Source organism: Lampris incognitus, chromosome 3, assembly GCF_029633865.1.
Source record: "Lampris incognitus isolate fLamInc1 chromosome 3, fLamInc1.hap2, whole genome shotgun sequence".
In the NCBI taxonomy this organism is placed as follows: Eukaryota; Metazoa; Chordata; class Actinopteri; order Lampriformes; family Lampridae; genus Lampris; species Lampris incognitus.
In genome coordinates, this window is record NC_079213.1 from 12,562,300 (window position 1) to 12,585,433 (window position 23,134).

Here is a 23,134-nt window from a genome sequence, read left to right on the forward strand (position 1 = left end):
TCATAGATGCTTTTATCCAAAGCGACATGAAATATTTCCAGCAATTAGCAGATACATTCCTGTCAACCTACAGGCATTTTAGCCCTTGTATTACCTACATCACTGTTGATGATCTACCTATATAAGACTTACACTATTTAAACCAGACATGCACTCTTGGCTACATGTCTGTGATGCTTATAGTATGTGCCATTGTCCAGCCTATTTCTGATTTGACTCTCATATTACTCATGTCACTATTGGTGAGCTACCTATTAGCCCTTGACATGACCTGTGCTCTTGGCTTATATATGATTACCATCAATAACTATAAGATCCCTGTTGGTAGACACTCAAACATATTTCTTAATTGCGGACTTTCTTTTAAATCCCTTTGGATAAAAGTATCTACTAAATGAGAAAATGTAAAATACAGATTAGAAATCATCTGGACATTGCCACAATTCAGTATGACAACCATGCATAGAGACATCTATGGAGTAAAATGGGCCTAAAAAAGGAAAATTTTAGGTCTTGAAGTAAGGAAGTAAATGAGTTTGTCACTCTGATGAAAGACGAGATTTATTTCCACTATTTTGGGGGTCACGTGAGAGAAAGGTCTGGATCCTTGGCCCCTCTGAAGTGGGCATACAGTAGGAGAAGTAAAATAATGAGGACGAATGGGAGACATAAAAAGATAACAGCATAAAATGACAAAATTAAAATAAAATACAACACTCATACTCGAGTGTATATCTATAATGCAGATTCATTCAATGTAAATATTGAAGAAATACACCTGTTGGTTTAACCAGGCCATTTCTTAAAAATACCTGGTCCAGGTAGTGCTGTGGTCCCTGTGCCAACAGTGGAAAGGTCTTTGGTTATAGTGGGTCTCGAGATGGTAGTGGCTGCTGCTGTTTTGGCTATGGCGCTACTGGATTTGCTGGGAGGCTTCTTGGCGGTGATAATCTTAGTGGGGGGCTTAGCCATGGGGTTGCGGGTGCTCCTGGTGGGGTTGTGAGCTGTGGTGGTGTTGGTGATTTTGGAGGTTTGGGACACAGTGGTGATATGAGGTGAATCGGGTGCCCTTGTGGGTAGCACGGATTGTACTGGTGCCAACGGTGCGTCCTTTGCCACTGAGATACACAAAGCCATGATAAAGCTACTTAAAAACTTTCACTTGCTTTAACCTAGCATGTGCACAGATTATTTAATTCATAATAATTATAGATGCAATACCCATTTTAATAAAAAAAAGCATTTTTTTGCCCTTTGGCTGTGTGTATCAAAACTAATTTGTGACATCAATATCAATATACAGTTGTTATTTCGACAGACAAACATATTACAGCATAAAGGCACTGTGGCAAATGTCTGATCAAGTAATGAAGTACTGTCTTACATATTCTCTGATAGACTGTGGTTATAGGCCCCTCGACTTCTCCATACAGAGGTCTGATGGTAAAAATATATGTTCGGCCGTACAGTAGATCAGCAATCTTATAGGAGGTGAAACCAGGGCCTAGTATCTCTGTTTTAGTCTCCAACTCTGAAAAGAGACGAAGACCGGGGGTAAAAACATGTTCTTTCATGTACAGTAAAAGTAATCCATTTGACTGAGCCATCCAAAGGGTTTTTTTTGTTAGTTTGAGAGTTTATCTGACTAAACTTAAACTGCTTGCATACTTCCTCACAGTCAAATGAATTCGAAGAATTGTGTAAATGAATGAATTATTTCTCTCTTTTGGATGAATTAGGCACACATCTGTTATCAAAATGTTGAAATAATGTAAATTGTTGAAACGGACACACCCTTTGGCCATACCCAGAACAAGATCCCATCTATTGCACAGGACAGATTGATGTCACACTGATACAGAAATCCCAGAAAGTTAAATCAGTCCATCTGGACAAAAAGTTTTTTGCTTTTGTTTTTAAAATTTATTTCTGATTTTTCCTTTTTTTCTCCCAATTTAGTGGCCAATCGATCCCTATTTTAGTTCAAACACCCACCCGCGTACTGCATGTGTTCGCCAACTGCATCCCTCCGGCTGGCAGTCTCGAAGGAGACGCCTCCCCACTTTCGTGACAAGACCAGACCAGGCCAAACCACTGCTTTTTCCGACACACACACAGACGCATTCATGTGACGAACACAAGCCGACTCCGCCCCCCTCCCAAAGACAGCGTTGCCAATTATTGCTGCTTCATCGAGTCCGGCCATGGTCGGATCTGACAGGACTGGGGCATGAACCCCAGTCCCCAGTGGGCAACTGCATTGACACAAACCCGATGCTTAGACCACTACACCACCGTGGACCAAAAAGTTTAATGAGAGATGCTGATTACCTGGAATATTGCACATGCATCAAGACTGATATAGAAGCTTAATTTGTGACATCACACTCGCATCAGTTGAGAAGTGGCTCTGTGAGCAGTCACGACAGAAATAAAAGAAGCTACTGTATGTCAGCACAGGAATGTAGGTAATAAAATAAGAGGTAGTCTGGGAAACAGAGCCTGAACACTGTGTCCATTGAAACCATGGTGCATTGACTATACCAGTCATCACCAAAATGACATCGATGCTGTTGGAAAATTGCCTATGGTCTCCTCTCACGCCAATCTCCAACAAAGAGGTGTTTTCACTGACACTCATTGCAGTAAGATATGGCCTGTGAAATATCCCCTAGAAAAATTAAAGTTAGTGTCACACCAGGGATGTAATTAAAAAATTTTTTAACTCTGTACAAGAAAAAAAAAATATCGCAAAGGAGTGATAATTTGAGGCCACTAATACGCATTGCACTAAAAGGTTTCGTGCAAAGTACATGGATTAACTTGTAGAGGCTGAATGGTTTATTAAATATTTAATAACATTAAACATGCCTAGCTAAGATTGGTCAGGGATTGAGTAGCAAATGGGTATTGGTGGTAGTTGGCTTGGCATCTAACCTGAGATGTGTCTCCAGGACAGAAAATAACCAGAGGAGCCTGCCACACTTGTCCAGTTTAAAACAGTGCTGCCGTCTGTGGTGTTCATAGCACTGAAATCATTCACTTTAGGAAGGTCCACTGAAACAGAAAATTCAATATACATTGACAGGTGAGCAGGGCAATATATATTTTATTAAAACTCGGGACTTGCGGTTACAAAATCATACAAGGAAGATTGAAATAGCAAAGATCCTTTGTTTTTGGTTGTTTACTTGTATGGGGAAAATGTGGTCACGTCACCATACTACCGGAAAACAAAACTCTCACTATTTGACATACACTTTAAATCCAGTGTTTTGATTTACATTGTAGAAGAGGAAGAAGCGGTACAATGACATCTTGGTCTATTGTATTTACCATTCTCATTATTCTAGCCCAAAACAGGGATACACAGAATGGGGAACTTTGACACCAGGCAATGATGTCTATTTTCCCCTTCCCTGCCATTTAACTTTATAAATCACTGAAAGAGGCAGAAAGCATCTATTCTTTACATTAAAAAGCATTTAAAGATTGAAATGAATGATAAAAGATTTCAATATTTTGCATACACTGGCTGTCTAGCAAACCAAAACCGAGTTTGCAAGCCTTTGGATGGATGGTTAGTGGGAATGGGAGGGCTCTGTTAGACAGGCATTGTGTTGCATCACTCACAGGTACGTGCAGTGACCAGGGCTGGGCTTCCCTCTCTATTTCCCACCATAGAGGACACCTGGATTTTGTAGGCTGAGCTCTCCTGCAGGTTGAAGATAGTGAGGCTGGTGGAGGCAGCGGGCAATAGCTGGGACTTATCATCGCCCCCTAGAGGAGGACGGAATAAATTGCAATCAATGCATATCGCCTGGACAACTATGGCGCTAAGTCAAGTAAAGTCAGTTTTATTTGTATAGCCCATTATCACAAATTACAAATTTGCCTCAAGGGGCTTTACAGCAACACAACATCCTTTCCTTAGAGCCTCACATCGGATAAGGAACAACTCCCTAACTAAATACATAAAAAAGCAGGAAAAAGTGAATTAAACAGGAAATAGAATTTCTATGAATTAAAATTTGTTTTTTAATGTGTTCATCTGTCTATGCATAGGGCCCGTCTGGGGCTCCGTACCCAGGAAGGGACTCCAGGACACCTTGTATCCAGATACTCCCGGTGTTTCCCTCCAGGACAGGGTAAAGGAGTTGACTCCTATGTCCACCACCTTCACCTCCCTCACTGCTTGGATGAGCTCAGACTCTGAGACAGCCGCTGCAAAATACCACCTCACGTCAGGCTGGAAAAAACTGACAATTATGTCTTTTGTACCTATTGTACTTCCCTTCGAACTCACAAAAACTAAAAGTTTGATTTCTACTTGTAACACATCAGGGAATCCCATTTACTCTATTGGAACCATCAAATTAAAACTCCACTAATCAATATCAAAATATGATGAAGTGGGATACAGTTGAATATCTCTCTGCATTTGTATTATCAACACAACTGAATTTGCATCAAATGGCTTAAAAAAGGGAGTGGCACTAACTTGGAAAGGGTTGAATTTAATTATCTTTGTGTTTTGTTGCAAGCAATAGCAATAGACTGAACTTGGTTTAACACTTGACTCTGGCAGTGTTGAAATGATAGCAGCGTCTTGTTTCAGATGTAAAGAGAGTTAAAAATACACACTGCAAGTGACAATGATGGGACAGTGTCTAAATGAGGGGAGACTAAAGTATATCACTTGTCAGTCCAACAGGGACAAAATGAGTCTGTCAGAACAGAGGGCTGTAGAATGCTCCCTTCCCAGCCCATTTAATTACAATATACGGTCTTTCTTTTGCTGTCGAACGCTGTACAGAACTATTAAGAGATAAAAAGAGGGTAACATCTCACACACACACACACACACACACAAAAGCATAAATGAACATACAAAAGGAAGTTTCATCAAACATAACAGATTTTTTTTTCTGCAAATGACATTTTCCTTTTTATCACTTTCATCAGCCTGGCAGGACATGGTGTCCCAAAACCATGTGTACTGCCACACAATGGGAGCCTGTGTCATGGCTACTGGGTCTTCCATCAAGTTCATCAACTCCTGCAGTATATCTACCCAGGCTCTTCACCCACTCATCGCCAGGTTGTTGCCTCAGCTACAGTTGGTAGTGAAATGCTTCAGGCTTCTCTAATTATTTAGAGATCATTCCTTGTGCTTCGTTTCCCTGTTTTTCTCGCGTTATCCTGTGCTTATCCCCATCTCCTCTCCTGTGCCCAGGATCATCTCTCACCTGTTTATCTGCCTACCTACCTTTGCCAGCCATCTCCTGTCATATTTTGCCACCATTCTCCACTTCCTTTTGTTAATAAAGCCATCTCATTTATTTACGTTCAAGTCTGTGTCTGCGCTTGGGTCCACTCTGCAAATCATGACAGCCTGACCTTAATAAGGCTTTGCTTTTGCTATGTACCTGTGAGCTGAGAGAGGGAGATTTCAGGCCCCTCTGTATTGCCATAGACTGCGTGGATGCTGACAGTGTAGGTGGTCTGTGGGTTAAGATCTTCAATACGATGAAACAGAATGCTGCGGTCCAGGTAATGAGACTTTGTGCTGCTGCCACCTACGCATGCATGTGCACACACGTACACACACACACACACACACACACACACACACACACACACACACATACACACATACACACAGAGTAATGACAAGAAAGCCACAATTCCCCACAATTGTTCTGTTGTCGGATTTTGGTGCTTTAAATCTTGATTTAGGTTTAGTGGACCTAAATCAAATGTTGAGTTCCTCATGAGCTTCCACAATATGGAGTTATAAGGTATCAAATAAATACAAAGGGTCTAAGGAGCAAACAGCTTTTCAGGCAAATAAAACAAATGCAGTATGGCAGGTGCACTTAAACATTATAACCCTTTTATACTTTGTAGACCCCCCCCCAATTTGGGCCCAATTCTACAGCTGACAAAATGCTACTGAGGTGTACTGAGACACGGTTGGGTTATTTAACCTGAGTTCCAGGACAGTTTGTACTCTGTGGCTCCAACAATGGGACTCCATTCCACGTCTATGGAGGTACTGGTGTAGGAGGTCACCTTAAAGTTGGACACATAGCCTAAAGGAGCTAAAACAGAGGGAGGTGGAGAGGGGAACATTAATGGCCCGAAATCGCCTCATCTTTACAAGGACACAGTATAACTTCATTTAATATCTTTTAACTTGATTTGATAATATCTGCTGGAAATAGGTAAGTAACATGCCAGAAATTAAATTATATAGCATGTGTCTGAGCCGCAAGTGCCACCAGGGCACTTCAAACTGCCTTCACTACAAAGCACAGAAAAATTATGTATAGATTATCTTTACTGTAACAGTATTTACTAGACAATAGACCAATAAAGGGATGCTTAAAATTATGATTTTTTTTTTGGCATTTAGTACAGTAGACATCAAAAGAAACCCTAACATTTAACTTTAAACTATCACATAATGTTCTGTAAATTATAAATGGAGCAGAGTCAAAAGTTTCAGCTGGTGTGTAGAAAGAGTGCAGATACTCACATGTACGGAAGGTAGCGGTGATACCAGGCCCCACAATGGATCCAAACAACACGTAGAGAGACAGAACATACTCGGTGTCATGGATGACGTTCTTCAGCTGGTACACTGTGGTGCTGCCATTGAGAGCCAGTTGCCTGGGTCGGTCCCGACCGACAAACTCTGCAAATGTTTTTAAATATTTACAACACAGTAGCAGCAAATTACAGGACTACCCCCAACCTCACCCTGACTCCCCACTTTTTCTTTACATTGTTTCATAACTTCTTGGTTTTCTGAAGTTTGTCAAGCAACTTGAGGTGGTACGAATATGATAGCTATGACTGTAGGTACAGCCCTTTCACCGTATAACATCCATCCATCCATTATCCAAACCACTTATCCTGCTCTCGGGACCATGGGGATGCTGGAGCCTATCCAGCAGTCATTGGGCAGCAGGCAGGGAGACACCCCCCCCCCCCACACACACACACACACACACACACACACACCTGACCCGCATGTCTTTGGACTGTGGGAGGAAACCGGAGCACCCGGAGGAAACCCACGCAGACATGGGGAGAACATGCAAACTCCACACAGATGACGACCCGGGACGACCCCCAAGGTTGGACTACCCCAGGGCTTGAACCCAGGACCTTCTTGCTTTGAGGCGACCGCGCTAACCACTGCGCCACCATACCACCCCACTGTGCCACCCACCGTATAACATAACTGTCATTTTTATAGCAAATTATAATGGCAAAAGAATGTGTGTCAGGTATATTGATAGTAGTTTTCACACCACTGAATGAATCTAAATCATACTCGTTACAAAACCATGTGCACATATTTTACGACGTGCTTCATAAAACAATTTTCTCAAGTGATGGGTAATGAGGTTTGCTGTACGATAACCTCAAATTCCTAGATTACATTCATTAAATTGAATCATATGCTAGATTCACTTAAATGCTAGGACAAGGTAAAACTTTGTTCTGCATTGTTGGTTGTAGCCGCCTACTGTTCCAGTTGAAATGAAATACTCTGAGGCTCCCAATAACGGTTCACCGTGGACAGTGTAATTGGGATACAACTGTCTGACTCATTCAAAGAAGAGGCAGTTGACATTCATTCCCACCTATGGACCTTCCTGGTTTTGAATTTCATCAGTTCAAACACAATTGATCACAATATTTTCAGTTCCTTTTAAAGACAACCAATTTAGGTATCAACCATTACTTGCAGCAAAAGACTTACGTACTATTTCAACTCTTTCAACATTAAAGAAAAATCAACCCAAGCCCTGATCTTACATCTGGCTCTGATCAATCCATCCTTCTCTCTCTCTTTCTCGATTATCCCCCCCCCCCTTCTTGTCAACTCTATTTCAACTACAGAGGGCCATCCTCTAATTAAAGCAGAAAGCGATCTCCCTTCTTCTCCCACTATTTGTCTTTCATCAGAGGTTTGAGTGCAGAGTGCCTGTCACATCACCTTCCAGACTGATAGAGAGGGTGTGTCCATTGCAAAAACAGTGGCATTTCAAAAGCTCCTTGAGTCTGCCTGATGCTAAGTAAGACACTGTTAACGTCAAATAAAAATCCAGGGCGCGTGCACGCACACACACATATACAATCACATGCACACAAATACACACAAGCAAATGTCCACCCATTAACTTGGGTGGCGGATGATGTCATGAATCTTGATGACATCTTCTGAGAATCTTACAAAGAATAGATACTCTACATGAGAGCCTATGATTCATCACCATAACAGCGGATGGACTAGATCTCATCACTGAAAGATGTTATAATTGGGTAAATGTCTGTGTGCATATATGTATTCACTGCATGTGTCCCTTTGTGTGATATCTCTGTTTTTGGGCAGAGGCCATAAAGGGAATTTTACAAGCATAGAGCTTCATTAGCTTCCCTGTGAGAGCCACAAAACCGGAGTAAAATTCCATGTGTGCAAACCCACATGACCAATAAACTTGATAAATTTCATTCTGATTAAGAGTATACGATTGTAATTGCCAGTGCATGTGCATATTTGTGTTGATAAGAATCGTGAGATGAAAAAGAGGGAGAGTGCGAGGAACAACAACAGAGAGAGAGGAGAAAAAGAGAGAGAGAGAGAAGGAGCGAGAGTGAGAGAATGTGTTAATACCTGGTGTTGGCCCCCAAGCCAATCTGTAGCCAGTGGCCCCAGGGACTTTGTTCCATGAAATGACAGCGCTGTTGGTGCTCACAGCAGACACCTTCAGAATCTGAACTGCACTGCTCTCCACTGAGAGAGAGAGAGCAGGAGTTGGAGGATTGAAGAAAAAGGTAGGATTTTATATTTTTGCTTTCTGAAGTGTACTTTATGAGCCCATTCTTATCTTTTGCATCGTACATCCACACTTTTTCCAAAGCGTCAATCTATGACGTACAAAGGGACAAGGTACCCTTCCACATCCGTACGGACGTCCTGGGTTAACCACTACCTAATCTGTATGTCATTAACATTCATATATCTTAACACTGGAGTCTATGGAACCCCCACCGTTACCTTGTGCGTCCTATACTGACACTTTGGCAGAAGTACCATGATATGATGCCAAAGGTTGAGACTACGTAGATTCTACCCACATGTCTTGGCCCTGGCGGCGGTGACTGGACCCTCAATGTCCACAAAAATGGGATTAATGGTGATGGTGTATTCAGAACCTGGATGGAGGCCCTGGATCATGTAGAAGTTATAGGTCTCCCCGAGGTTTACATTCTCTATGTGGCCATCTAAGCAAAAGAGAGAGGCATAACCTTAGAGACAATAACAACCCCTGAAAATATTTGAAAACTTGACAGACCTTCAGGGTATGACTCAGATTAGACAGACAGATAAGATAGATCGAGAGGCATCTGGATAGCGTGGCAGTCTATTCTTCTTGGTCGCTACACTAGCACCTCCTCTGGTTGGTTGGGGCACCTGTTAAGGGGGGAGGGGGAACTGGGGGGAATAGCATGATCCTCCCACGTGCTACATCCCCCTGGGATGTCTTTTCACTGTCAGGTGAAAAGAAGTGGCTGGCGATTCCACATGTATCGGAGGAGGCATGTGGTAGTCTGCAGCCCTCCCCGAATTGGCAGAGGAGGTGGAGCAGTGACCGGGAGAGCTTGGAAGAGTGTGTTAATTGGCGGGGGACAATTGGGGAGATATAGATCAATAGCTAGATATTGACAGTCTCGAAGTAGTATTAGTTTATCTTTTTTTTAAATACCTTGTTTTCCAGGAATATATCTGTGTGATACTACTCACTAAAAGCCCTCCCATAAAGTTGAAATCACAATAACAAATATTTGTACCGTTATTCATAAACAGGACTTTAGCTTGATTTTGCCTTTGTGACATCAAGAGAAGACAGTTGATTTACACTATCTTTTTGACATATTTGAGGCCAAAAAAAAAAAAAAACAAAGGGGGAGATTTTATTAAATAGTACTTAGCATGTTAAGTAAATTTTCTTCCACTATTTGGACCCTTGTAAAAATACCTGGAGAGCCCCACGTCAAGCGGTACCCGGTAGCACCCCTAACCGATGCCCACCTCGCCTGGACTGTGTCTGTAGTTGCATTCTGAACCAGCAGCTGTTCAACTGGTACAAGCTTCACTGTGAAACGTACACACACACACACACACACACACACACACACACACACACACACACACACACACACACACACACACACACACACACACACACACACACACACACACACACACGTATGTATACACAATTTATCTTTTTCTCATTTAATTTCATTGATTGACTTTTCCGATGAATATCAACTCTGATGAAATAACAGCTTAACAGCAGTTAGGAGCATGACGCATTATTCAGTCAACTCAGTCTGAAAGTCTGACATTTGTCAAAGACCTGGCAAACTGTGCAGTAAGTTAATAACAAAAAGAAATGTCAGTCAATAGATAAACCCTATACTAATAAAAGGCGCAAAACAATACACATCATGTTTTTAATGACATTTCTAAAATTACATAGCATATTGCATAGCATACTATTTATTGGAGACAGGCTGTAGGTTTATTATGGAATAAAACAATAAACAAAAAGCAGAAGCATGACTTTTTCCCTTGAGCAATGCTGCCCTCATATGGACAGATGCCTGTTTGGACGTGTTGTCCTTTGATGATTTTCAAGAGCCGTATTATATAATATGGCTCTGGATTTCTTTGATACACTGTGCCCAGCAGTCCAGACATGAAATAGATAGACAAACAATAGCAAACAAACGTACGTGTTTTGCCTACTATAGAAACCGCTTCACTTGGACCCTCGGGGTAGATGGCATATATGCTGATCGTGTATTTCTTATCCTCCTCCAGGCTGTCAATCACATGGGAGGAGGCATCGCCAGGAAGCAGCTGCTCATAAGTAAATCCAGGTCTATTGGCTGCAGTTCACATACATAAATCACAAAGAGTCAAAATCGACTAATACTCGTTGCATTTGTTTTACTTGTACTGGGCATCATAGGGGTAAACCAGAATCATGTAAAGTTTGTATGTAAATCATATAAATCATGTAAATCATGATTTATATGATTTACATCATTTATGTAAATTGTTATTTATTATTATGACATCATCATCATTATTATTGTTACATCAATTATTATCATTATATCATTACATTAATCATTATGAATTATTATTATTACATCAATCATTATGAATCATGTAAAGTTCTACATTTGTGACAAGTTTGCATTCAGTACAATATAATGTATTTAATTTGGAAAAAGAAAGTTAACTGTTCTGCAGTCAAATGACTCAAGACAGTATCAATAACAATAAAACTAATTCATAATTGGTAATACTTTCAATAAAACAGGTTTACCTTTATATAAGCAATGATTTTTATAACTGATTTTAATACTTTGAAACGCTTCCTGTCATATGTCACCATAAATCCCTGATATTAAAAGTGGCCTACACTCCATCTTCTTGTCAAATTAATTGTATTGGAGGATGTTTACATACATCTAGGAATGAAGATCTTGAATCCGTTAAGCTTCCCTAAAGGAGGAGTCCAGGCTAGTCGAAAAGAGAACAATCCTTCCTCAATGACCCGGAAGTTTGACACCTGAGGCAACGGAGCTAAAACAAAGGAAGATATGCTTTAGTGAAGCGGAGGGAGATAACAGTGAAATTTCAAGAGGATGGACTTCAGTGTGTATCTATGCAACTGATCTGAATTAAATGTGTGAGCGCGTATGTGTGTACACGTGTATATAGCTGTATTTATGCACTTAACCGTTTGTGTGAGTTAGTACACATACATATTTTACACGTAGATTTATTGATGCAAACGATATCGCGCTTTCATAACTACAAACATCAGTGTATGTCTTTATGCATGCTCAATAATCCAGGTAAGAAAATCACAGAAAGTTGAATCAGTTCATCCGGACACAACGCTTATTGAGAGGGAAACGTTTCATCACTCATCTAAGTGACCTCTTCAGTCTCAACTGACTGCAGGTATCCCCAACCTTATAGATAATACAGTGGCACAATGACCGAAAACAATGATCAATGTATATATGTGTCCATTGATATACTTTAATGATATACTTTATTAATCCCCGTGGGGAAATTATTCTCTGCATTTAACCCATCCTAGCTGTGTAGCTAGGAGCAGTGGGCAGCCGCCATGCAGCCCCGGGGACCAACTCCAGTTCGTCTTGCCATGCCTCGGTCAGGGGCACAGAGAGGAGTATTAACCCTAACATGCATGTCTTTTTGATGGTGGGGGAAACCGGAGCCCCCGGAGAAAACCCACCGCAGACACGAGGAGAACATGCAAACTCCACACAGAGGATGAGCTGGGATGACCCTAAGGTTGGACAACCCTGGGGTTCGGACCCAGGACCTTCTTGCTGTAGGCGACAGCACTAACCACTGGGCCACCATGCCGCCCGCTAGTGTCTGTGTACATCTGCATTTTTACATTCATATACATGCATATGTGAAATGAAAGCCACTTTATTTTGTCATTGTACAGTTACATGAAATTCGTTTTCTGCATTCAACTCATCCTATTGTATAGCAGCAGTAGGCAGCTGCTGCACCTGGGGTGTATGTGTGTGTGTGTGTGTGTGTGTGTGTGTGTGTGTGTGTGTGTGTGCATGTGTCTGTGGAACTCACATGTCTGGATGGTGACTGTAGCAGAGTCTCCTATGAGGTTGGGATGGATGGCATAGACGGTGAGGGAATAGTCCGTTTTAGGAGTCAAGTCAGTCACCAGTGCTGTGTTCACATCTCCCTTCAGATCAATCTGTCACATTCACACAGACAGTAGAGAAAGAAGGGCTTAAAGGTACTATCCTGGTAGTTTCACAATACCATACAACTGGTGAATTCCATCCACCAATGTCTGGGGACTTCTAAATGCAAGATAGTTGCTACAACAGTGGCGAGAACAACCACTAACAACCCTACAGCTACTGCTTTGGAAATCTAGGGCACACCTTACCGGAAATGATGCTCCTCCAACCACATTCTCACACCCTGCTCCATAGTGAAACAAACTGGAGATATACACGAATCCGGGAAAGTACCGCAAGTAAACAAGTCACCATTACTGCAGTGGCATCTCCCTACAATATGCGCATGTGTCAATGCAACCTTTCATAAGAAGTGTACAATTTTCTATTTTTACCTTTACTTTTTATGTAACATTACTTTTGACAATGATGTCTAGGAGATCGGGAAGAACCTGTGCAGTTCTCAGCTGCTCCAACAGCAGTGACAAACAAACTTTTGAAAATAAACTGAATGTGAAACACACAAGCCTTTACTTCATGAAGAGTGACCCCGTCTGAGAACATATTCTTTACATAGATTCCCTGGGCGTGCAGGGGACAAAGAGATTCGCCAGAAGTGGATAAAGAATATTCACAGAAAGGTGCGTCTGGGTGGCATGGTGGTCTATTCTGTTGCCTACCAACACGGGGATCCCTGGTTCAAATCCCCGTGTTACCTCCAGCTTGGTCAGGCGTCCCTACAGACACAACTGGCCATGTCTGTAGGTGGGAAGCCAGATGTGGGTATGTGTCCTGGTCGCTGCACTAGTGCCTCCTCTGGTTAGTCGGGGCGCCTGTTTGGTGGGGAGGGGGAACTGGGGGGAATAAAGTGATCCTCCCACGCACTACATCCCCCTGGTGAAACTCCTCACTGTCAGGTGAAAAGAAGCTGGCGACTCCACATGATTCAGAGGAGGCATGTGGTAGTCTGCAGCCCTCCTCAGATCAGCAGAGGGAGTGGAGCAGTGACCGAGATGGCTCGAAAGAGTGGGGTAATTGGTTGGATACAATTGGGGAGAGAAAAAGAACATTAACAGAAAGGACTTTGTTCCCGATAACAGCATGGTAGAGTTTGGTTAACAGTAGTCAATCTCTATTCATCTCACAATGACTAGCATGCAGCTGCCAAGCCTAACATGGTGAAACAATTAACGTCAGCAAAATAAAAGACTGCTTAGCTAGCTAACCTAAGTGGGCTAATGAGACATCCAGGGGCTGTGGTGGTCGCACAGAATAAATTAACTCAATCTACTAACTGTGGCAATATTGTGAAATGTAACTTTAGTTGCTCTAACTAGGGAAACCTAATGACCACAAAAACATCACAAACAGAACATGTACAATGGTGTCTGGCAGCCCTCTGTTTGTTTAGTAGTAGTGATTTTTTCAACCATGGAAAACTTAACTGTTATTTGGCAGGCAGTCAATAAAGTCTATATTTCATGCCCAAGTTTTTTCATCAATTAGCTTGAGTTAATTTAGAAAATCGACAACCTTTACAAAAGCATAATATTATTTCTTAACTTGTTTGGAATTAAGGGTTATTATTCCATTTCATATTGCTGTGTGGTATCAAGAAGATTCAGGCGGCATTTTCAAGAGTGGGTTTTAAGTTGATTGGTGCAAAGCAATTTCTATGACATGAAACACAAATTACAGTAATATAATGAACAATATTTTGTGAGTTATGGGGTATTTGCTACTCATCCTCATTCTTTACCACTCTCAAGGTGTGTGGAATACACTTCCAGGATGGTAAACCAATGAAAGAACACCCAAACCCTGAATTGCATATGGGGTATGGACATCATGTAAGTTTGATTCCATTTTTCCTGGAGTTACCATAGCTTTAAGTCATTGCCTCCATGACTCTTACAATTTAGCATGAGATTCTAATTAAAATGCTGTCCAAATTCTCAGTTTCACATTGTTTTTGGTTTAAATATGTTGTCTTACCCTGTTTGAAAGTGATTTTTTTTCTTTCTGTTTTTCCTCAGGGATAATCATCTGGTAGAGCTCCCCCCTCCCTAGAGAAGATGTCTTGATCCTTCAATAGCCAACACATCATGTGCTGAACTTGAAGTCTCCACTGTTTGCCCTGTGGTCTCCTCAAAACATTTTCCAAGGCGTCCAGGTAGTGTAGCAGTCTATTCCATTGCCTACCAACACGGGGATCGCCTGTTCGAATCCCCGTGTTACCTCTGGTTTAGTCGGGCGCCCCTACAGACACCATGGCCATGTCTGCGGGTGGGAAGCCAGATGTGGGTTTGTGTCCTGGTCGCTGCACCAGCGCCTCCTCTGGTCGGTCGGGGCGCCTGTTCGGGGGGGAACTGGGGGAACAGTGTGATCCTTCCACCACGCGCTACATCCCCCTGGCAGAACTCCTCACTGACAGGTGAGAAGAAGTGGCTGGCGACTCCACATGTATCGGAGGAGGCATGTGGTAGTCTGCAGCCGACCCCAGATTGGCAGAGGGGGTGGAACAGCCACCGGGATGGCTCGGAAGTGTAGGGTAATTGGCCAAGTACAACTGGGGAGAAAAAGGAGAACCCCCCCGCCAAAAAAAAAAAAAAAAATCCAGCCAAAGGGTCAGATGTTTGATCCTACCTAGTGGTTGTGCTTCCAACAAACTTGCATTTCAGTTTTCTTTCCACTCAGTTTCTTGGATCTGCTTTTTTTGGCACTTCAGATGCCTCACTACTGGTTATTCCAATTTTTCCCTGGTCTAGCCAAAATTGACAATTCTGGCTCTTTGTGTTTGTTTTTATTTTCTCTCTCTCATCGTTTCCATCTTTCAAAAACTACATTGCAGATTTTACATGTGTATTCAGCACATTGTGCATCATCTTTAGTAAGTTAATTAATATTTGCATTTTTCTGTGGCTGTGCAGTAAACACATGTAAAATAGTTCCAGGTATTGTTCATTTCAATTTAATATCATCAACTGTTTGTTTTTTTTAATATTTTTTGTTGTCTTTTACTTTTTTTACATGTTCAAAATAAAAATAAATCAAATCAAATCATAGCTAACCTCAGGGGATTAAAAGTGTGGAATGACATCTGCATTTGTCTCACATACTGTAGCTGTAACTTTCATACTTTTACTAGGTCCATGGTCTGGCCCTTGAATGTTTTCAACTGTGTCTGGCACTAAATTTTCCAGGTAGATTGGTTCCAGGCACACTTTGTCAGTGCAGGCCATGCCTGTGAAACCTTGGGTCACAGCATCTTTCACCTTGTAAAATAGTGCTGCAGTTATGACTGCAGCACTTCCCTCTGTTGGCCATACACAGCTAACACCTACAGCTTTGCCATGCCTCCTCTGCAGGCTTAATTCAACATTATGATAGTTGTTAAAAGACTCTGTTTACCAGACAGGTCCTTTCAGAATGATGTGTTCATAATCTGGTAAAGTGAGCAATATTTGGCCAACCCACCTGGGCCTTGTGTAATTTTGACCCCGTATGAGTGACCTGTAGTTGGCATTTTGTTGCTCATCACATGCCAGGCTATTAATTACGTTATTCATAATTATAATTAATTATAATGAAATAATCTTGAATACCAATAAAAGAACAGGAATTCATATTTTTAAAATTTTACTAATGTAACTGGTCTGTAATAATTAAAATACAACTCTTGACTGATTATGCCAGCTAGCTAGTAGCCTACAGCTAGTAGCCTAGTCTATTACACAGCACTTCATCACTTGAAATGTGGCGGATGGTTAAGTGGGCCATTTTTTCTCTATTAATCCTTCTCTACTTCTGGCTATTGTAACCACTGTCAAACTACTATGTAAAATTTGAATAATGTTATTTTCGCCATCCATACAAGGTACCTTCATTAGTAACTGGGACCACTGCCTAACGTCGTCGATCCAGCTACCCATGCTGCTGTCACTGTCAGCGGCAGACACTGACTCACTGCGACTTGCCCCAGAAGTAATGGCGGCGGCGCAAGATGGCGGAAAGCGCGAATCGGACGACGGATTCCTCAACAGCGAATCACTTTTGTGACACGGCGAGAGCTTTTTTCTACAACATTGAAAATGGATGTCCCGAGCAACGTTAGCATGTTTGGTTGTATTTGTTTTCAACCGATGAATATATTTCACCGCAAATGCGACAAACGTCAACGAACTTTGAAGGAGTTTTCTTTAGCGACTACCTGAGACATCCTCTGACGCGCATTCCCAAGCAAGCGACTTCTGAAGGTCCCCGCCCCAAATATGAAGGACCGCCCTAATTCGGTTCTGCCATGCAGTGCTTTTTTAACTCTCTAGTCGTTTCCACCCAGTTTTAGCAGAAAGCTGGCAGATTGTCCACAGTCCAGTTGAGCGAACTGTAGACTAATTTGTGAGCCTGCTATCCTGGAGATTTACATGCAAATAACATCTTAATTGTTATTTTCTGTCAAAGTTAACTGCAAATATCCAAATCATGGACGCTCTTGTAGTCACTCATTTTAACGGTTACTGTCTGGTAGGACTTTCCCAGGAAAAATGATATGGTTCCTAACTATTTTACATCTTCAAAATAGAGCAGGCAGCAGCCAGTAATTGTGAAGGAGAGGAAATTGGAAATCCAGGTTTAACTGTGAATCAACACTGCGTATGGTCTGTCTGTGAATGTTCTCATTCATCCAGGTTATGGTTATCCAAAGGAATTGAATCAAGTGCAACTGGACTTGGTATATATATATGTATATATATTATAAACTGGTATAATATATATATATATATATATAGAGAGAGAGAGAGAGAGAGAGAGAGAGAGAGAGAGAGAGAGAGAGAGAGAGAGAGAGAGAGAGAGAGAGAGAGAGAGATATTACCAAGTCCAGTTGCACTTGATTCAATTCCTTTGGATGCGTATGGTCTGTTTAATTGCAGTTACCAGGGTGGATTATACTCATTTTCAGAGCTGTCTGATGCTTAGAACCTCCCTCAGCTTGCAGAGTCCTCGTATTGAATCTTAAAGCCACATCATAGTGTTGTTTCTGCATTCTGCACCATCTGCTCTGAGACTAAGTAAAGACATGTCCACACAATGGGCCCACTTACAAAATTCCTGGTGGTGTTGTTCATGACATTGACTCCTCTCTAGGTAGAAGAGAAGTTAGGAAGACGGCATGAGGAAGGGGGAGATGTACCAAAGTCGTTTAAGCTTTTACATTCGGGAGGCTAAATTGGCTGCAGCTGCACCCACAGCTGCAATGGCACTCAGCTACTGTATAGAGAGACTGGTGGCTGAGCTCATAAAACAAAACACAGACTTAGCAAAACAGAAAATAAAGTTGATTATAAAGTTGTACGGTAGGGATTGAAAATCAGAGCTAAACTGACAATAACCTCATCACCTCACTTAGGTCGTCCGTCAGGACGCCCCTTTAGGGTTTCGGTTGCGCATGTGTGTTTAAAGCATGGGGTGCTACTCCACATGCAGTTATATGGTTCTCGGCTAGCTGGAGATTTTGTGCCTTTCCATTGTCAAGAAGCATTGATCATCTGCAAAGCCACAATGTCCCCAGTCCATAACATTAGTCTATCAATGAATGCACCTGGAACTACTGCTACCCATAGGAATAGCAGGATTTATTATCAAAGTTTACTCCTCTTGCTCTGCTGTGTTCTGCTCTGTTGTCTCCTGACAACGTTAACAGAATTACCGTGAGGAGGGTGTAGCTCTTCACCATGCACGGACGGTCATTCATCATGGAGAGGCTATATTTTGCGCTTCACATGATGCTGGGGTGTATGGATACCAGTCTAGGGTGCCACGAAAGGCTATCTAGGAAAGGTAATGACAATAAACCGTGTAATAAATAAACTGACAATAAACCGTGTCTCATTGTCCATCCATCCATTATCCAAACCGCTTATCCTGCTGTCAGGGTCGTGGGGATGCTGGAGCCTATCCCAGCAGTCATTGGGCAGCAGGCGGGGAGACACCCTGGACAGGCTGCCAGGCCATCACAGGTCCTTGTTTCATATACTGTTGTGTTGACCAGCTGATCAGCCTGACATATCGTTCATTGTTTTGTGTCAAAAGTTAGCTCAAATGGGCTCTTAGGTGGACTTTTTGAGTTTTTTAAAAAAGTCTGCAAACTTTTTGGTCATAGTTCAATGGTATTATTGGTACCTTTTGATGACAACATGAAAAGTGCGATGGAATAACAGCAAAACATATTGAAATTATGTTGCAAAGCAGCCCAAGAAAACATTTCTGTATAACTGATTACAAAATATAATAGTCTTTTGCAACTTATTGAAATTGATTACCAAATTGACTAATAACAAATGGGTCTGGGCTACACTGATGAAGTAAAGGTACAATATCAAACATTCATCCCCCACTTCTTGGAGCTAATAGTAATTATGCTGTTTATTCTAATGTGTCTGGTGCTTTGAGTCTGATAAACAGAGAATGACAGTTTGATTACAGGCATCAAGGTTTTTTGTGTGATTACTGTGTAAATGTGAGCAGTTTTAATAAAAACCCACAAAGCAAGGCTGTCGACTAACAAATTCTTGTAAAAACTACACTGACACACCCACTGCCAACCTCAGGGGTCTTTCAGGTTAATTCACTCTATACTTTCGGACTGTCAAGAGCTGTCAAGACATGAAGTCGGTAGTTTTCTGAAAATCATTCGCCTTAAAATGCTGCCTAAATATGTGCAGAGTTGAAGTTGTCAGAGAAAGCGTGGAGAAAGCTCAACTCAGATCTGTAACTCTCATATGATGTCTGCAAAGTGGATTGAGGAGCCAGAATTTCCCAATTTTTCTGAGTCTTACTGCCTTAACAGAGCAATATAGTTTACACTGTGAAGTGCCGGGAGGATTGCCGTGACTTGTACATCAGGGAAACTAAACAGACGCTGGCCAGGAAGACGGCACAACACAGAAGAGCTAACACGTCAGGCCAGGGCTCCACAGTCTACATGCTTTCGAGGATGAGGATGTGCACATCCTTGATAGGGAGGAACGCTGGTTTGAACAGGGAGTCATAGAAGTCTATGTGAAGAGGGAACGATCATCCCTGAATGGGGGGGCTAAGAGTACATCTATCACCATCTTGCATCTGTGATTGCAACTATTCCCCAATCCTCTGTGAATAGTACTCATGGCCATTGAAACTCTAGTTCAGGGGTCAGGAACCTTTTTGACTGGGAGAGCCATAAAAGCCAAATATTTCTAAATATATTTCATTGAGAGCCATATAGTATTTTTAGCGTATAACAAATTAAATATGTCTTACTTTTAATGCGACTTCTGGTGCTGCATGGTTTTGCTGATGGCCTTGTAGTCTGGTTCATACGTGGTGAGGTTGAGCTTCATGCAGGCATTGAGGCTTCCATCAGTTAAACGTGAGCGTAGGTTGGTCTTAATGTTCCTCATATGTGAGAATGACTGCTCACATGCATATGTAGAGCCAAACATGGTCAATACGGCAATACTCACACGCTGCATTGTGTGGTATGTCACAGGAAGCTCGTTCCAAGTTTTAAGAATCAGCTGGTTTTCAAGTTGAAGATTTTTCATTTCTGTCCACTTGTGTTCCCTCGCCAGCTCTGCTCGCTGTCACGCAAGACTTTCCAACTGTCCATTAAGTGACTTGAACTTACTCATCCACATGTCTGATGCCTTCAGGTCAGCAACTTCCAGCTCAAAGTCTCCGATAGAGACCCCGGGGATGCATGTCAGGTCGATTTTGTCCACTGCACACTCATGTGGATGAGTGATGAACTTGAAAAGACCAGTGCGCGCACGAAATTCTCCAAAACGTGCTTTGAATGACTTCAGGAGATTGGACGTAAAGCCAGCTAGCTGCTGGAGATCCAGACGTTGAGTGGAGTCACTTGCTAAGCATGCATCTCTAAATTGTTGCAGTCTTTCAAAGTGCAGAAGACGACCTGTTTCAATGTCCCTGAGAAAGACTTCCAGCTTGCTTTCAAATGCAAACACTGCTTGTTGAAGGGATGAGATTGTATTTCCAATACCTTGCATTTTCACATTGAGCTGGTTCAGATGGCCAGTTATGTCCACGAGATAGTGAAACTGCAGGAGCCAGTCAGTGTTGTCTAGCTCAGGATGCTTGACGCCTTTCATTTCAAGAAAAGTCCGGATTTCACTCAGGCAAGCTGCAAAACGGCTGAGCACCTTCCCCCTTGACAACCAACGCACGTTGCTGTGTAAAAGCAGACCGGGATAATGATTCCCAACGTCTTCTAACAGAGCTTTAAACTGGCGATCATTTAAAGCTCGGGCAACAATAAAGTTGACCACTCGAATGACCAGCGACATCACCTCACCAAGCTCCTGGCCACACGTCTGAGCGCAAAGCGCCTCCTGGTGCAGGATGCCATGAAAACTTAGGATGGCTCTCTTTTCATGTTCACGGAGAAGCGCTACAAATCCTTTGTTCTTCCCCAACATACAGGGTGCACCATCAGTACAGACAGAAATAAGTTTATCCATCGGTAGTTTTTTTTCTTTAGCAAACTCCATGAAAGACGCGAATAAATCCTCTCCTCTTGTTGTCCCTTTCATTGGCAAAACAGCCAAGCTTTCCTCACGCAGTGTGTCACCTGCAGCATACCTGGCAATTATACTGCACTGAGATAGATGGCTAACGTCTGTTGACTCATCTAACGCGAGAGAAAAGTATGTCCCGGCGTTTATGTCCTTAATTTGTGTTTCCTCGACTTGATTTGCCATCATGATGCTACGATCGTGCACAGTTCTTGCTGACAGGGGCATGTCTTTTATTCGTTTGATTATCTTGTCTTTATTCTGGAAGTCATCAAACAGTTCATTGGCCACATCAAGCATGAATGTTTTGGCATACTCGCCATCTGTGAATGACTTTCCATTCCTTACTATTGCCAAAGCAGCCGCAAAGCCCCGTCCCCTTGCTTGGTCCACACACGTAGTTGCTGCTGCTGACTCGTCTGCACTCTCCGCTGTAGCTCCTCGCATGCCCTTTCCCTGCCGGCCCCCGCTGGAGATTTCCGTGCAAATGAAGCATGGTGCGTATCGAAGTGCCGCTTTATATTTGACCGTTTCATCGATGCAATTTTATCATTGCATATTAGACATACCGCAGATCCTGCTCTCTCCACAAATGCAAAGTCCTCTGTGCACGCAGCCTGGAATGCACGGTAATCATCGTCTTTTTTTCTTTTCGCCATCTTTTCCGTTACAAGGGTTGGAGCGGATAAACTAGCTGGCTATCTGATAAAATTGATTTCTTCACCTTTACAATGACCCGGACATGCTCGCGAGCCATTGGTTCCCGACCCGACCCACGGGTGACCCGTGACCCGTGAAATTTATCTTCAAAACTAATTTCTGTTTACTTTAAAATGACACAGTATTATTAAGAAATATCACAAGTATTTTAAAATCACTTCCAAACTGATTTTTAAAAAAAAAATTTTTTTTTTCAACTCAAAATTGTCTGGGAGCCGTATGCCGTCACCGGAAGAGCCATATATGGCTCGCGAACCATAGGTTCCCGACCGCTGCTCTAGTTAGTGCTCATGGAATTTACATATGAAACCGATCGTTGGTTTCAGTCGTTACGCAACTGTATCGTTTATAAGTGTGGGGATACCTGCAGTCAGCTGAGACTGAAGAGGTCACTTAGATGAGTGATGAAACGTTTCTCTCAATAAACGTTGTGTCCAGATGAACTGATTCACCTTTCTGTGATTTACTGCATTATATGTTTCACCCCGGTGATAATCGTTGTACACTTGTGTGTGTGTGTGTGTGTGTGTGTGTGTGTGTGTGTGTGTGTGTGTGTGTGTGTGTGTGTGTGTGTGTGTGTGTGTGTGTGTGTGTGTGTGTGTTTACTCACGGGATCTGGTCCCATCAAATGTCATGTGCGTTTGTATCTGCTATGTGGTAGTACCTGCGTAACTGACCCTATCTGCATGGAAGTATATATATCCATTTGTTTAGGAAGGTGAATTTGTATTCTGAATCAGAATCAAGTTTATTGGCCATGTAGTTTGCAACATGTTTGTAGTTTGCAAACATGGAATTTGACTCCGGTTTCATGGCTCTGTCAGTGTACTTAAACATAGAATAACAACACTACAACACTACAATCTTCAGATAATATATATACACAAGGATTGACTTGTACCGGTGAAAAAGAAGTGATAAAGTGCAATGGTGCAGAGAATATAACCTGATGTGATTAACCTGTATTTTGATGTACAGGCTGTGGCAGC

At 42.2% G+C, this 23,134-nt stretch overlaps 1 protein-coding gene across 1 annotated transcript in view; it reads right to left on the reverse strand.

Moving 5' to 3' along the window:
- col7a1l (collagen type VII alpha 1-like) overlaps positions 1–23,134 on the reverse strand; it is a 120,593-nt gene that overhangs the window by 85,457 nt on the left and 12,002 nt on the right. Inside the window, exons 7-20 of the mRNA XM_056275913.1 lie at positions 12,734–12,863; positions 11,567–11,683; positions 10,822–10,977; positions 10,059–10,175; positions 9,157–9,303; positions 8,693–8,812; positions 6,542–6,700; positions 5,991–6,104; positions 5,430–5,579; positions 4,087–4,224; positions 3,634–3,780; positions 2,938–3,057; positions 1,385–1,531; positions 813–1,118 (exon numbers count right to left, since the gene is read on the reverse strand). Coding sequence (XP_056131888.1) covers positions 813–1,118; positions 1,385–1,531; positions 2,938–3,057; positions 3,634–3,780; positions 4,087–4,224; positions 5,430–5,579; positions 5,991–6,104; positions 6,542–6,700; positions 8,693–8,812; positions 9,157–9,303; positions 10,059–10,175; positions 10,822–10,977; positions 11,567–11,683; positions 12,734–12,863 — 2,068 coding nt within the window. The remainder of the gene's footprint in view (positions 1–812; positions 1,119–1,384; positions 1,532–2,937; positions 3,058–3,633; positions 3,781–4,086; positions 4,225–5,429; positions 5,580–5,990; positions 6,105–6,541; positions 6,701–8,692; positions 8,813–9,156; positions 9,304–10,058; positions 10,176–10,821; positions 10,978–11,566; positions 11,684–12,733; positions 12,864–23,134) is intronic.